Below are 13,608 nucleotides of genomic sequence, written 5' to 3' on the forward strand. Positions count from 1 at the left end.
CTGAAAACAAAGAAAGAAGTGTTTTAATCAAAACTGATATTACAGTGTCCATTCCTCTAATCACACACTGTTCTCCCATTCTTCTGCACCCGAGTACTGATTATTATCAACCGTTTTAATTTACTATTGTCCATATAAACCTGTTTGTGTGTTATTTTTTATTTATTTTTCTGAATCAGTTTCTCTTATTTTGCTATTTTTTAGGTTTATGTTTGAGTAAAATGAACGTTGCTGTTTTATTCTATAAACTACAGACAACATTTCTCCCAAATTCCAAATAAAAATATTGTCATTTAGAGCATTTATTTGCAAAAATAATGGCTGAAATAACACAACAAGATGCAGTGCAAAGAAAACAAGTTAATATTCATAAGTTTTAAAAGTTTAAAAATCAATATTTGGTGGAATAACCCTGGTTTTTAATCACAGTTTTTTTTCAATTTGGTAAAATTAAAGAAATTCGTAATTTTTTAAGTGATCTCTTATTTTTTTTCAGATCTGTTTATGTGTCTCTGGCTTGTTTATCTCCAGCCTTACTGATGTTCAACTGCTCTCTCTTCAAATAAACCTGAAACATTATTCAGGGTTACTTAAAATGTCAGGAATACAAAACCTCAAATTTAAAATCTTAAAAAGACTTTTAAAACATTCCAGATTTCCATCCAAGGTTTAAAATTTATTTAGTCATTCTTAAATTTGTACTTTTTTTATTTTTTCATTAATTCCTGTGAATTAATGAGCTGGATTTTATGGAATTTAGGGATTGTCGGTGTGTCTTTTGTATCGCTAGGGCGCAAAAAATACACATTGCTCGGCTCAAAACTCGCAATCGCAGCTCATTTTAGGGAACAATAATGTTATTTTATTCTTTATTCTGTTTATTGTTGAGTTAAAAGTTGGGTTTGTGCTCTGCAGTGAGTCCGTGTGTGTTTAATGAATGGGCTGTACACACACAGTGTACACGGCGTTCCTTCATGGCTAAGATAGGATTGGGCGGCTGACTGTTGACTGTTGTCAGGGTTTTAATCAGTCAGTGGCGCACCTGTATTTCTCACCGGCAATATAGAAACATGGCAGAAATTGATCTAAAAAAACTCCTCACTTCCAGATCACCACACCCATCAGTATAGATTTATTAATAAACTCAGATATTTTATTATTATTTTACATTCACAAGCGCCTGGTGCACAGAATATTAGGCACAGTTCAGTTGTGAAGCAGAAGATGCTAAATCTGCTGTTTTCTGTAAACTGAACGGTGTAATACCTTCTCTCCTGGAGCTCCACGCAGGCCGCTCTCTCCTACTTCTCCAGGATATCCGTCAGGACCCTGTTAATCACAGGAATCGGTCATTTACAGCCAGTATACGTAAGTCAATGTCAAGTTTTTGCTTATATATAAATCACCACACACTCACCTTATCACCTTCATCACCTTTGCAGCCAGGAGCACCGATGCGTCCAATTTTACCCTGCAGATACATTAACATGTATTTCAATTAGCCAATCTAAAGCTAATCAACATTTTTACTTATTTATTTATTTACTATTTAGGTTTTTTGCTTAAAACATCAATTTATTTCAATTAATCCAAATCCAAAACCCCTAAAAGCCGACTTACCTTCTGACCATCGGTTCCGTTGCGTCCCGACAGCCCTGCCACTCCCTATTAAAACCGGAGAAATTAGCTATTAGCTATTAGCATATAGCACAAACACACCACATCACTGTGTAGAGACTGTGTAGCGATATAGGCATAGCTTACAAATCAAGAATGACACACGACCTTACCTTCCTTCCTTGTGTTCCAAGCTCTCCCTGAGAGTTAAAGAGTACAGAAAATAAACACATTTATTTAACATCAGATATTGGCTTAAATAAAAAAATGATAAGGAATGTATATATTTTAGTGCATAGTAATTGTAATTAATCCTACCTTTTCACCTTTGAGACCAGGTTCTCCCTAAAACACAGCAGAGAATTAAAATTAGACACAGAAAAGATGAATATATAGACACATTTCAATATAAGATAATCAGATCTGGAGTATACATGATCCAGCTATCAAATATACTTCTTTTTAATAGAGCTACACTGCTAATAAGGTGCAGTTTAATCTGATATTTTAGCCAGATAATATACTGCTATGAACAAACACTGTCTCTGCTGCTCCCTGCTGTTTACACACTAAAGGCAGTAATGTGCAGTGTTCACTGCTTGCAGCCGCATGACCCACTGAAAGCCCAGTGTTTCAATCCGCAGCGGCAAATTTAAAAATAAAATTCAGCGTTCTGTGTTAAAGCAGCTTCACACTGTTATAGATACAGATATACACACTAGAACACAAAATCTTCTCACTATATTTATTTTCTTGCTCCCACATCAGACAGCTCTGACCAATCAGAGGAGACGATGTGCTCGCATGGTTTATTGGTGCACATTTTGGTGCGTTTAGGTGTTTTTATGCCTGTGTGAAACCAAACTAAACTAAACAAACATCAACTCATCAACTGATCTGGGTCATAGAAACTATATCACAACTACAGGCTTTAAAACGCTCTTTTATACTCAGCTCATTAATTTCTAATTTAGAAATCCTTACAAACAAGCTGAGATGTTTATAATAAAGTAAATAAATTTCCTCTATACAATTTATCATGCATTCTTTATTCCAGCGCCCCACTTTACGGCTTTATCTCCCCTCAAACTTACAAGTATATACTAGTATTTAAATTTTTGACACCTCTAATATAAATATAATAATTGCATTTCACATTTCTTACATTAATTCTTTTATTCACATTTAAATATCTACTATAAAAACTTGTGTCTTAAGAAGAACTAGTGCGATTAATTGCAGTTAATCACAGAATATTGTTGTGATTAATCAGATAAAATTTGTTTATCGATTGACATCCCTTATAAATATATATATATATATATATATATATACTTACTTTTGGACCATATATATATATATATATATATATATAAATGGTATATAAATGGGTGCCTAATATAAAAGACTTACTTTTGGACCAGGATGACCAATAGGACCTTCAATACCGGGGTCACCCTACAAAATTAAAAACACAGAGAGAGAGAGACAGAAAGTTAAGTATTAAAAAATAAATGTAATTTGTCTTTATATTAATAATAAATCTAGGAGTTGATGTGATACTCACAGCACGACCTTTTTCACCTTTCAGACCAGCTTCACCGTTGTCTCCTTTTGCACCCTGTAATCAGTAAATCATGTTAACGAAGCAGAAAAAAAACAGCACAACAGCATGCCAGTAATATGTTAAACCAATATGAGTTAAATAGAGTTCATAAATAGACTTACTTTCTGTCCCCTGTGTCCCTGTGGACCAGGAGGTCCAGCTGTCTCCAAGCATCTGAGGCTATAGCACTGTCAGAACATTAAAAAAAGAAAGATTAGAAATAAATCAGTATAATTTATATGACCATTAATTAGAATTTTCTCACTTGCGGTGGGCCCTATTTTTAGATATTAGTGTTCTACAGGGGACCCATTAACCGCACCCATGTTGCTAGGATAGCAATAAAAGTCTCACGGTTGACTGTTGTCAGTGTTCTAATCAGTCAATCGAGTACCTGGGTTTTTGGTTGCCAAGATAGCAATACACCAGAAATTTCCAAACCACCACGCCCATCAGTGTAAATATATTCGTAAGCATCTTTGCCATTTTTTTTTTCCTGTCTTGTGTTCCTAGTCACGTGCTCTTTAAGCACATAGCCCTGTTTTGTTATTGTCTTGTCTCCGCCCCTAGCCCCACCCTGTCATTTGTGTTCCCACCTGTGTTGTTTTTAACCCGCCCCGTCGTTACCTTCCTCAGGTGTTCTCAGTATTCCTGTGTATATATATCCCATGTTTTCCTTTGTTTTCTTTTGTGCTTTGAACCCTGTTTTGATGTTTGGCTGCTGTTGTTTGTTTGATCTACAGTTCCTTAGCACTGCTACGTTTCTGGTTTGTTTGTTAGTCTCTGTGTTTGTTTCATTGTCTTAGTTTTTTTTTCTTTGTTTCTTTCTTTGTGTAACGGCAAATAATCAGAGGTGAAAAGTAATGAATTACATTTACTCAATTTACTGTAATTAAGTAGATTTTATGAGTAATTTTTAAAGTAGTTTTTAAAATAGGTAATTTTACTTTTACTCAAGTACATTTTGACACAAGTAATTTACTTTGCTAAATTGGAAAACTCCCCATTACTGAGTAAATAATTAAATGCTGGGGGAAAAAAAACAATTGTCTGAGTAAAAAATAAAAAAAGTGTCACGGATTCTTGCACGTGGAATAACAAGGCAATAATGTCCTCATGCAATATAAAATGTGCCCCATCGGACAGAGCTGCAGCTTTCAAAACTTCCACATCAAACCTGAGAAAGCATGTGGTGTTAAGTATTTTTATCATTAAACAATCTTCTTAAATGTAAAAATGTAAAAAAAAACAACAACATGTAAATAGCAGTTAAAGCATAGCAATGGCAAGTTAAAAGTTACATCAAATAATTAAAAGTAACTATGTAACTTTTACTCAAAGTACATTTTAAATTGAGTACTTTTTTTACTTTTACTCGAGTAAATTTTTAGATGGGTAATTTTACCTTTACTTGAGTAGAATTTTAGCAAAGTAAAGGTACTTTTTCCTACTCTGCAAATAATAAAACCCACTTGCATTTGCATCCTGCTTCTGGAACACTGTAGTAGTGTATTCTTGAAATTATATATATATATTTTTTTTATTATTCAATGTCTTGTTACATAGACAAGAAAACCATAATGGCGCGTTCATATCACTTCCAGACCACCACACCCATCGGTGTAGATTTATTTCCTAAACTCTATAAAATGTGCTATTTTAATGGTGCGGCACAAAAGGTGTAAAAAATATACTGTTGACGGGGTGTAAGATAGCGATGAGCATTGTGACGCACCTCGCACAGGGAGTTCGATAGAGCCCACAATTTTTATTGCAACAATTGCCCACAAGCCCACAATGTTTAAACACAAGCTTCTGTTATTTCAGTAACATTCCTAGAAATCCTAATAAAAGCTAGAGGAAAGGAGTTAATAACAGAATAATGAGAAATAACTTAAAATAGGGGTCTTACCTCTTGATAAGCTTGATGCAGCTGTAAAGAGATGGGGGGAAACAGGTCAGTCATATAGTTAATCAATATACAGTATAATACAAATAAAATGCTTAAGATTGCAGTTTGAGATTTACAAAACTGTAATATTTCTCTTATTTTCATTATTATTATTATACTAAGCTATGCTATATGAATAGATATGTTACCATAGCCTCATAGATACGGTCAATGGTCTTGGTTAAAATGACGGGTCGAGCTCCTGTCAGATCCACGGCCATGTAGTTACTTCTGTAAACCCCGACTGGAGAGTTGGCGATCTCCCTCAGCGCCGTCTCCTCCAGGTTCTTGGACGCGGCTACGACGAATATCTTAATAAACTCATCCCTCGCTCGCTCTGCCGCCACCTTCACCCCGCCGCAGGGGTTTCCGGTTACATGGCCGTCTGTGATCACCACGGCGAAGCGCTTGGCGTTGGGTTTGGACGGCGCGCGCTGCATCTCTCTGGTCATGTTGGTGATGGCGCAGTCGGTGAAGGTGCCCTTGCCGAGGTACCGGATGGCCTTCACCCTCTGGATGAAATCATTCTTGTTGGTGATGCCGCTGATGATCTCCTGCCTCATGGAGAAGTGGAGGCCGCCCACAGACCAGCTGATCTGCACCAGGCCTCTGTAGTCCATGTCCTCCAGCTTCTGAGCGAAGGCAACGGTGAAGTCCTTGATGCTCTCCACCAAACTGCCCGGAGGATTCTCCTGAAGAGCGATCGTCTCCGATGTATCGATGAGGAAGTACAGATCAATCGGGCATTCTGGCTTTTCTGGAAATTAGAACACACAGGATATGGGTCTGGATCATCATGAATTAACACACAGCAATTTAACCCTTGTGTGGTGTTCGGGTCTGTGGGACCCGTTTTCATTTTTCATCAAATGATACTAAAAAAATATTTTTTCTAACTCAAACTCATTGGCATTGGCTCATTTTTTGTGAAAAACATATATCAAAACACATTTTCGATAAACACACACTGTACACCCCCCCCCCAACCATTTATATTACATACAGTATATTTGGCCAAGGGCTAATAAACATTGCTTCATTTGTAAATTTGAAACTAAACAAATTTTCTACTCATATCTTGAGTTTAATTCATTTTCTTTTACATTTTATTAAAAAACTAATAAAAAAAAGAGTAGCACTTTTTGAAAGAAATGTAACATAAGAAAGGTAAAGGGCAAATATTAACCATGTAAGCTGTTTATATTGCTTGCAATTTAGGTGAAGCAAGCATGTGTAAAACATTTTAATGTAGAATTGCTTAATTTTGCTGAATTAAACACAAGTAACAAAGTAAACGAGTAACAAAAATATGAACACCACACAAGGGTTAATATGATCATAACACTAGAAAAACAAGTAATTAATTAAAATATTTAGTTAAAAACTTTTTATATGCAAAATCACTTTTACAAAAACGGTTTTCTGATTATTCAAGTAGTCTAAGCGTAAACTAAACAGCTCCATAATCAGGTTTCTCATAGTGTAGTGCAGCGTGCCTGGCAATCAGCCTTTTTTACTTTATCTCAGGATAGTATTAATACTTTATACTAATGGTGTGCCATATCATATCATACGCAATAATATCGCCAACATTTTGAATATCGTGAACGATATAATACCCTGAAATATCGTGCCATGTCTTCCACCTCTTATTATCACATCAGGGTACTACTTTTTTTTTTTACTGTTTTTAGCCAAAGGAAAATTCACACTGTTCTCATATTTAATTATAAAGCTATTAGAGACAGATTATATCTGTCTATTATCATGTATTTTACCTTAATCCTGGATATATAGAGATATTTTGAGTGCATTATTATTAGTATCATCACATTCTGGATCATTGCACATTGCACACTTTTACACATCTGATAAAATTCTTGTATTGTTTAATATCTCAGTTAGGGGTGTGCCTACATTTTTGTATACAATAAAAAAAATTGATTTTAATTTTGTTGCAGTGGTGTGTTCTTAAAATATTTACATTTTTAATTCATTATTCTGTCATATCACCAAGAGTACCGTTATTGCGAAAATATGATGAAATACCATGATATTATTTTAGGAGCATTTCGCCCACCCCTACTTTATACTAAAGTATAAAGTTAATATAATAATAATTCTATATTAGAATATTTTAATGTGTGAAGCAACAGTTTATCAGAGAGCCCAGGTGTGTGTGTGTGTGTGTGTGTATGATATGATAGATAGATAGAGAGAGAGAGAGAGAGAGAGAGAGAGAGGGAGAAAGAGAGAGAGAGAGAAAGAGAGAGAGAGATATGGAACTGAAAATTAATGTTTTTACGTCGCTAAATAAAAATGAACTAAATTTTACTGAGTGATTAACTTGCATTTTTAAAATTTAAGGTGTTAAATGTAATTAATTAACCAGTGATTTAAAGTGATTAAAAGACTCACTGTTGCAGTCCTGGCCATAGACTGCTGCTCCATACAGGAAGCACAGTGCAATGACCTTCAACAGCATCATCCTCCTCTTCCTCCTTTCAGAAAAAAAAGAAAAATGCTTTATAAGGTTTAATGATCCTGCAAAACTTTCAGAATTTTAAATCACACATTTTCAAACGTCCTTATACAGCAATGTTTTAATATAACACATCCTGAATATTGTGATTGAATTAAAATAAAAAAAAACTCAGCAATAAACCATTATAACTAAGCCTGAATGCAGAGCCATGTTAAAATAAACACTTGCCGTTATGTTGAAACTACAGACACTGATCACAAGATCTCTACAAGAAAAAGGGTCAGCTGACTACCTGAATATACTGATTATTATAGACCAGGTTATTCCATCAATGGATTTTTTCTCTCCTGATAAACACGGCCATTTTCCAAGATGACAATGCCAGGATTCATGGGGCTGGAATTGTGAAAGAGTTCAGAGTTCAGGGAGCATGAGATCATCATTTTCACACATGGATTGAGAGAGTTCACCACAGAGTCCAGATCTTAACCTCATTGAGAATCTTTGGGATGTGCTGGATGGAGAAGAGCTGCTTTGTGCAGCTGTCAGACTCTACTATTATCAATGCTGCTGCAAGATCTTGGTGAAAAATTAATGGATTAACACTGGATTGAAATAAATCTTATGACGTTGCAGAAGCTTATTGAAACAATACCACAGAGAATGCAGCGTGCAGCAATCAAAGATAAAGGCAGCCTAACCAAATTTTAGAGTCTGTGACCTTTTTGTGTGTATTAATCTACAATGTAGAAAATAGATTAATTAAATAAAGAAATAAAGAAAAACATTGAATGGGAATGTGTGTCCAAACTTTTTTAATTCTTACTGTAATTCTACTCTACTAACAGAAAAAGCTCTTCAGATTTTCCACACATCAGATCCAAAGTATTTTCACCAGCAGCTGCTAGAGGCTGACTGAATGTCTCAGTTTCATGGTGTACCTCATATGTAATGCAATTTCTCTTTACACATCCAAACTTAGTTTAATAACTAAATACTGAGTTATTGACCAAACCTATGACAAAAAATGTCATAGTTAGATAACCAGCCCTGAGTTAGATACCCAGCCCTAAGCATGCATATACAAACATCGTAACAACTACCTGTAATGCCATAACAATCACCTAGCAACACTATAGCAACTGTCTGGGGTTCCACAGACACCAGCTAGCAATATCATTGAAACCACCAGGAATACTACAGCAACCATGTGCTGTAGCAACAGCATTACAGGTAAGAGAAAACCAAAGCCTGATTCGCAATATTAGATTTTCAGATTTTCCACAAACGTCTGAATGCTGAACACGTTAAGGATTAAAAAGGCTTATATTGCCTATGTAAGAGTGATGCTAATGCTAAAGGCTTTTCCTCCACTATATGTGCAGAGAATCAGATCTGAACATTATCCAGAATTTTCATTTACTGAATCAGACAGACTTGTGCACTGTTCTACTCTTCAAGATTCAGGTTTGATAAAAAAATAAAGAACTAAGAGTGAGAATGCACAAGGTATTAGTCCTCATTTATCAATCATCTCAGAGTAAAAGTACGGATCTAAAATCACCTCTCATCTCCCGGCTGTCTAATACAAATCAATACATTTCTACTGATCCTGTGGAACTAGAAGCACCATAGCAACCAGAAATCACCTTGGCTACCACTGATACCATAACAACTGTCAATAGCGGTCTCTTAGCAATTCCATATTAACTGCCAAGCAATCATTTTGCAACACCAAATTAACCACCTACTAGCCACCATATAGCAATGCTATAGCAGATACCTTGCAACCTCATAGCAAACATTTGCAATAGCATAGTTAATACATAGAAACTACATAGAAACAGCAACTACCCTGCAGGAACATAGCAACCACCTAGCTACATCAGAGCAGCTCCCTAGAAACCTCATCTTAACCACCTGGGATACAATAGCATGCTATAGAAGAAACTCTATAGCAACCACCCAGTACATCCACCTCAACCACCTAGCAGTACCACAACAATTATCTAGTAACTTGGTGCATCGCCATCACCTAGCAACACCACAGCAACGGTCACAGCAACCACTGGGGATACAATAGTGCAACCACCTAGAATACAATAGAATATTTATAGCAAGTACTTAGTAAATCCATAGCAGCCACCTATTAAAACCACAGCAACCACAAAGCTATCTAGGATTAGGTGTTTAGATCTTCCTAACAAACTGATCGATGTGCATATACAGTACCAGTCAAAAGTTTGGACACACCTTCTCATTTATTCAATAGCAAAGCACAGCTGTTAACTGAAAGCCATTCAATCTGACTGAGAAAATCAAGTCAATATGTGCAAATATGTGATCTAAACAAGAGAAGCTACTTTGAAGAATATAAAATATAAAAAATATTCTGTTTTGGTTAACCTTTGTTTTGTTCAATAAATAATTCCCTATGTTTAACTTTGTATAGTTTGAATGACTTTGGTACTAATTTACAATGCAAAACATTCTTAAATAAAGAAAAAACACTGTCCAAACTTTTAACTGGTACTGTATATACATCTCTGGAAAAAAATAAGAGAGCACTTAAAAATGATGTTTCTTTGATTTGACCAAATTAAAAATCTCTGGAATATAATCAAGAGGAAGATGGATGATCATAAGCCATCAAACCAAACTGAACTGCTTGAATTTTTGCACCAGGAGTAAAGCAGCATAAAGTTATCCAAAAGCAGCGTGTAAGACTGGTGGAGAAAAACATGCTAAGATGCAAAACTTTAAGAACTTAAACTTGTTTTCTTTGCCTTATTTGAGTTCTGAAAGCTCTGCTTTTTTATTTTTTGTTATTTCAGCCAGTTGTTCATTTTAATGTTCATTTTACTTAAACATAAACCTATAAATAGCAAAATCAGAAAACTGATTCAGAAACTCAAGCGGTCATTACATTTTTTCCAGAGCTATATAAACACAATGCATTTTTTTATTATTGTTATTTTAAACTCTTTAAACTCATGCACAACAAATGCTGTTCAGATGTTTTTTTGAATACTGAAATGCTGCATATGCTGTTTTTTTCCCTGTTGTTCTAAACTTGAACCGAGCCGTATGGTCCAAACCACAGTGTGAACTGAACCATGGATTTGTGTTCTGTTACACCCCTAGGGTAAACTCAATTGCCCCAGGAGGCCTGAGTGCTGAAAGATCAGCCAATGACGTTTAGCCTCCCAGCATGATTAGCGGAAATCATGCTAACTGGGCCTGAGCTCACTGTCTGTTTTAACTAGCGTGCCAACGTAAACACTTCAATTACATTTTAAATTACAGATCTGAAACTGACACGCAACACTGAGCACTGATGAAGCAAAGAATATGCAGTAATAACTTGGAAATACTTGTTTGGATTATTTCCTGTATTCATTACATGCTGCAGCACAGAATGAGACAGTGGGCCCTATCGTACACCATGCGCAGTATGCGACGTAATGCTTGTTGCTATCTTACACCCTGTCAACAGTCTATTTTCGTGCCTTGCATCAGAGTTTAGGAATAAATCTACACTGATGGGTGTGGTGGTCTGGAAGTGAGGTGGGTTCAGGTAAATTTCTGCTGTGTTTCTATATATTTTAGTGGTGTAAAACACAGGAGCTCTACTGACTGATTAAACCCCTGACAACAGTCAATCATCAGAGTCCATTTCTATAGGAGCTTCCGGCGCTCGTACCCCCCCACTTATCAAACCACACACATGGACGCACTGCAGAGAACAAACTCGACTTTTAACTCAACAATAAACAGAATAAAGAATAAAATTAAATTACTTTTCCCTTAAATGAGCTGCTGGTGTATTTTCACAGCGTGAACACTCAGGTCAGTATCCTCTGCTGAGACGCGCAAAAGCACCGCACTTTTAACATACGAACGCGCCAAAGCCAGAGCTCACCTGACTAATAAAGAAAATGACAACTGGCACACTGATTGGTTAATTTTTCACTACACCCTAAAAACCACCAGTTTCAAACCACATAGGGCATATTTTTTGCGCCCTCACAACACCAAAGACACACCGATGCTCTAAATCCAGCTCCTACACTGTGACTGAGTTCAGGATAGTGGTCCTTTAATGTTATTATCTGACTGGGACTATTTAATTGCTCAGTACTTAAGTACTAAATATAGCAGGTAGTGATACTTTTCTTTTGTCATTAAACTCCCAGGGGAAGGGACACTACCTACCACTTGTGACTTGACTGGTGCTAGCTAATCCAATAAGAAAAATAGAAGCTAGCTATCTGTGAAGCTAACGGGTATGTTAGCTTGAAATACAAAGCACATATCTCATTAAAACCTTAGGTAAATTTATTAAAATGCTTTTTCAACGATACACAAATTAAACCTTAATCAATTACATATATATTCTAAAACTTAAAATGGATCTTCACATCATAGCTAGGTTAACCAGGCTAGCTAACTAATGTTAGCTACCGTTACGTCAAACGAACACAATTAACAAACCAAGGTAACCAGTTATAACAATGTTATAGCAATGTTTAAAACCTTTAAAAAAGGTTCCAGGAAGGTTAACCTTTAATGATACAGATGTAATGTTTCAGGAACGTTCTGAAAACGTTTTTCTCATAAGGTTCCCAACTATACTAATACAAAATACATGTTAGTATATAATAAAAGTGTTAAAAGTAGCTAACCTAACTTTCCCAAAACTATAAATTTAACATTGACACAAGTGATGCTGCAGAGATGTTACAAGACTGTTTAAAAACATTACATAAAAATGTTTTAATTATGCAGAATAATTTATAATCTTAAACTTAGTCTGGATTTTCACATCATAGCTAGGTTAACCTAGCTAGCTAGCAAACTAGCTACCGCAAGCTAACCTAGTTAACCAGCTAACAGAGAATGTTTTAAAAATGTTTAGCAATGTTTAAAACCTTTCAAAAAGGTTCTCGGAAGGTTAACCGAAGGTTAATGATACAGATGTAATGTTTCAGGAACGTTCTGAAAAAGTTTCTCTCATAACGTTGCCAGCTAGACAAATACATAATACATGTTAGTATATTATAAAAGCGTTAAAAATAGCTAACCTAACTTTCCTAAAACTAAAAATTTAAACATTGACATAAATGATGCTGCAGAGACATTACCAGAACATTTAAAATGTTACATTAAAAATGTTTTAATTATGCAGAATAATTTATAACCTTAAACTTAAAGTGGATCTTCACATCATAGCTAGGTTAACCTAGCTAGCTAGAAAATTAGCTACTGTTATGTCAAACAAACACAATTCACTAACCAAGCTAATCTAGCTAACCAGCTAACAGAGAACATTTTAAGAATGGTAATGTTAAGCAACGTTTAAAACCTTTTGGAAATGTTCCAGGAAGGTTAACCTTTAATGATACAGATGTAATGTTTCAGGAACGTTCTGAAAACGTTTCTCTCATAACATTCTCGGCTAGACAAATACATAATACATGTTAGTATTAGGTTTTAATTATGCTGAATAATTTATAATCTTCAACTTAAACAGGATCATCATAGCTAGGCTAACCAGGCTAGCTAGCAAACTAGCTACTGTTACGTCAAACAAACACAATTCACTAACCAAGCTAACCTAGCTAACCAGCTAATAGAGACCATTTTAAAAATGTTTAGCATTGTTTAAAACATTTCAAAAAGGTTCCAGAAAGGTTATAATCTTTAATAATACAGATGTAATGTTTCAGGAACGTTCTGAAAACGTTTCTCTCATAACGTTCCCAGCTAGACAAATATATAATGTTGGTACATCATGGAAACGTTAAAAATAGCTAACCGAACTTTCCTAAAACTAAGAATTAAACATTGACACAAGTGATGTTGCAGAGACATTACCAGAACATTTAAAAACGTTACATAAAAATGTTTTAATTATTCAGAATAATTTATAATCTTAAACTTAAACTG

General features: G+C 35.3%; 1 protein-coding gene across 1 annotated transcript in view; it reads right to left on the minus strand.

Moving 5' to 3' along the window:
• Positions 1 to 13,608, minus strand: part of col6a2 (collagen, type VI, alpha 2) — a 38,862-nt gene that overhangs the window by 23,365 nt on the left and 1,889 nt on the right. The window contains exons 2-12 of the mRNA XM_022669539.2: positions 7,593 to 7,675; positions 5,324 to 5,931; positions 5,136 to 5,156; positions 3,346 to 3,411; positions 3,185 to 3,238; positions 3,031 to 3,075; positions 1,936 to 1,962; positions 1,791 to 1,817; positions 1,621 to 1,665; positions 1,418 to 1,471; positions 1,267 to 1,329 (exon numbers count right to left, since the gene is read on the minus strand). Of these exons, the coding sequence (XP_022525260.2) occupies positions 1,267 to 1,329; positions 1,418 to 1,471; positions 1,621 to 1,665; positions 1,791 to 1,817; positions 1,936 to 1,962; positions 3,031 to 3,075; positions 3,185 to 3,238; positions 3,346 to 3,411; positions 5,136 to 5,156; positions 5,324 to 5,931; positions 7,593 to 7,662 (1,080 nt within the window). The 5' untranslated portion in view covers positions 7,663 to 7,675. The remainder of the gene's footprint in view (positions 1 to 1,266; positions 1,330 to 1,417; positions 1,472 to 1,620; positions 1,666 to 1,790; positions 1,818 to 1,935; positions 1,963 to 3,030; positions 3,076 to 3,184; positions 3,239 to 3,345; positions 3,412 to 5,135; positions 5,157 to 5,323; positions 5,932 to 7,592; positions 7,676 to 13,608) is intronic.

The sequence above is a fragment of the Astyanax mexicanus genome, chromosome 16, assembly GCF_023375975.1.
Source record: "Astyanax mexicanus isolate ESR-SI-001 chromosome 16, AstMex3_surface, whole genome shotgun sequence".
Lineage (NCBI taxonomy): Eukaryota > Metazoa > Chordata > Actinopteri > Characiformes > Acestrorhamphidae > Astyanax > Astyanax mexicanus.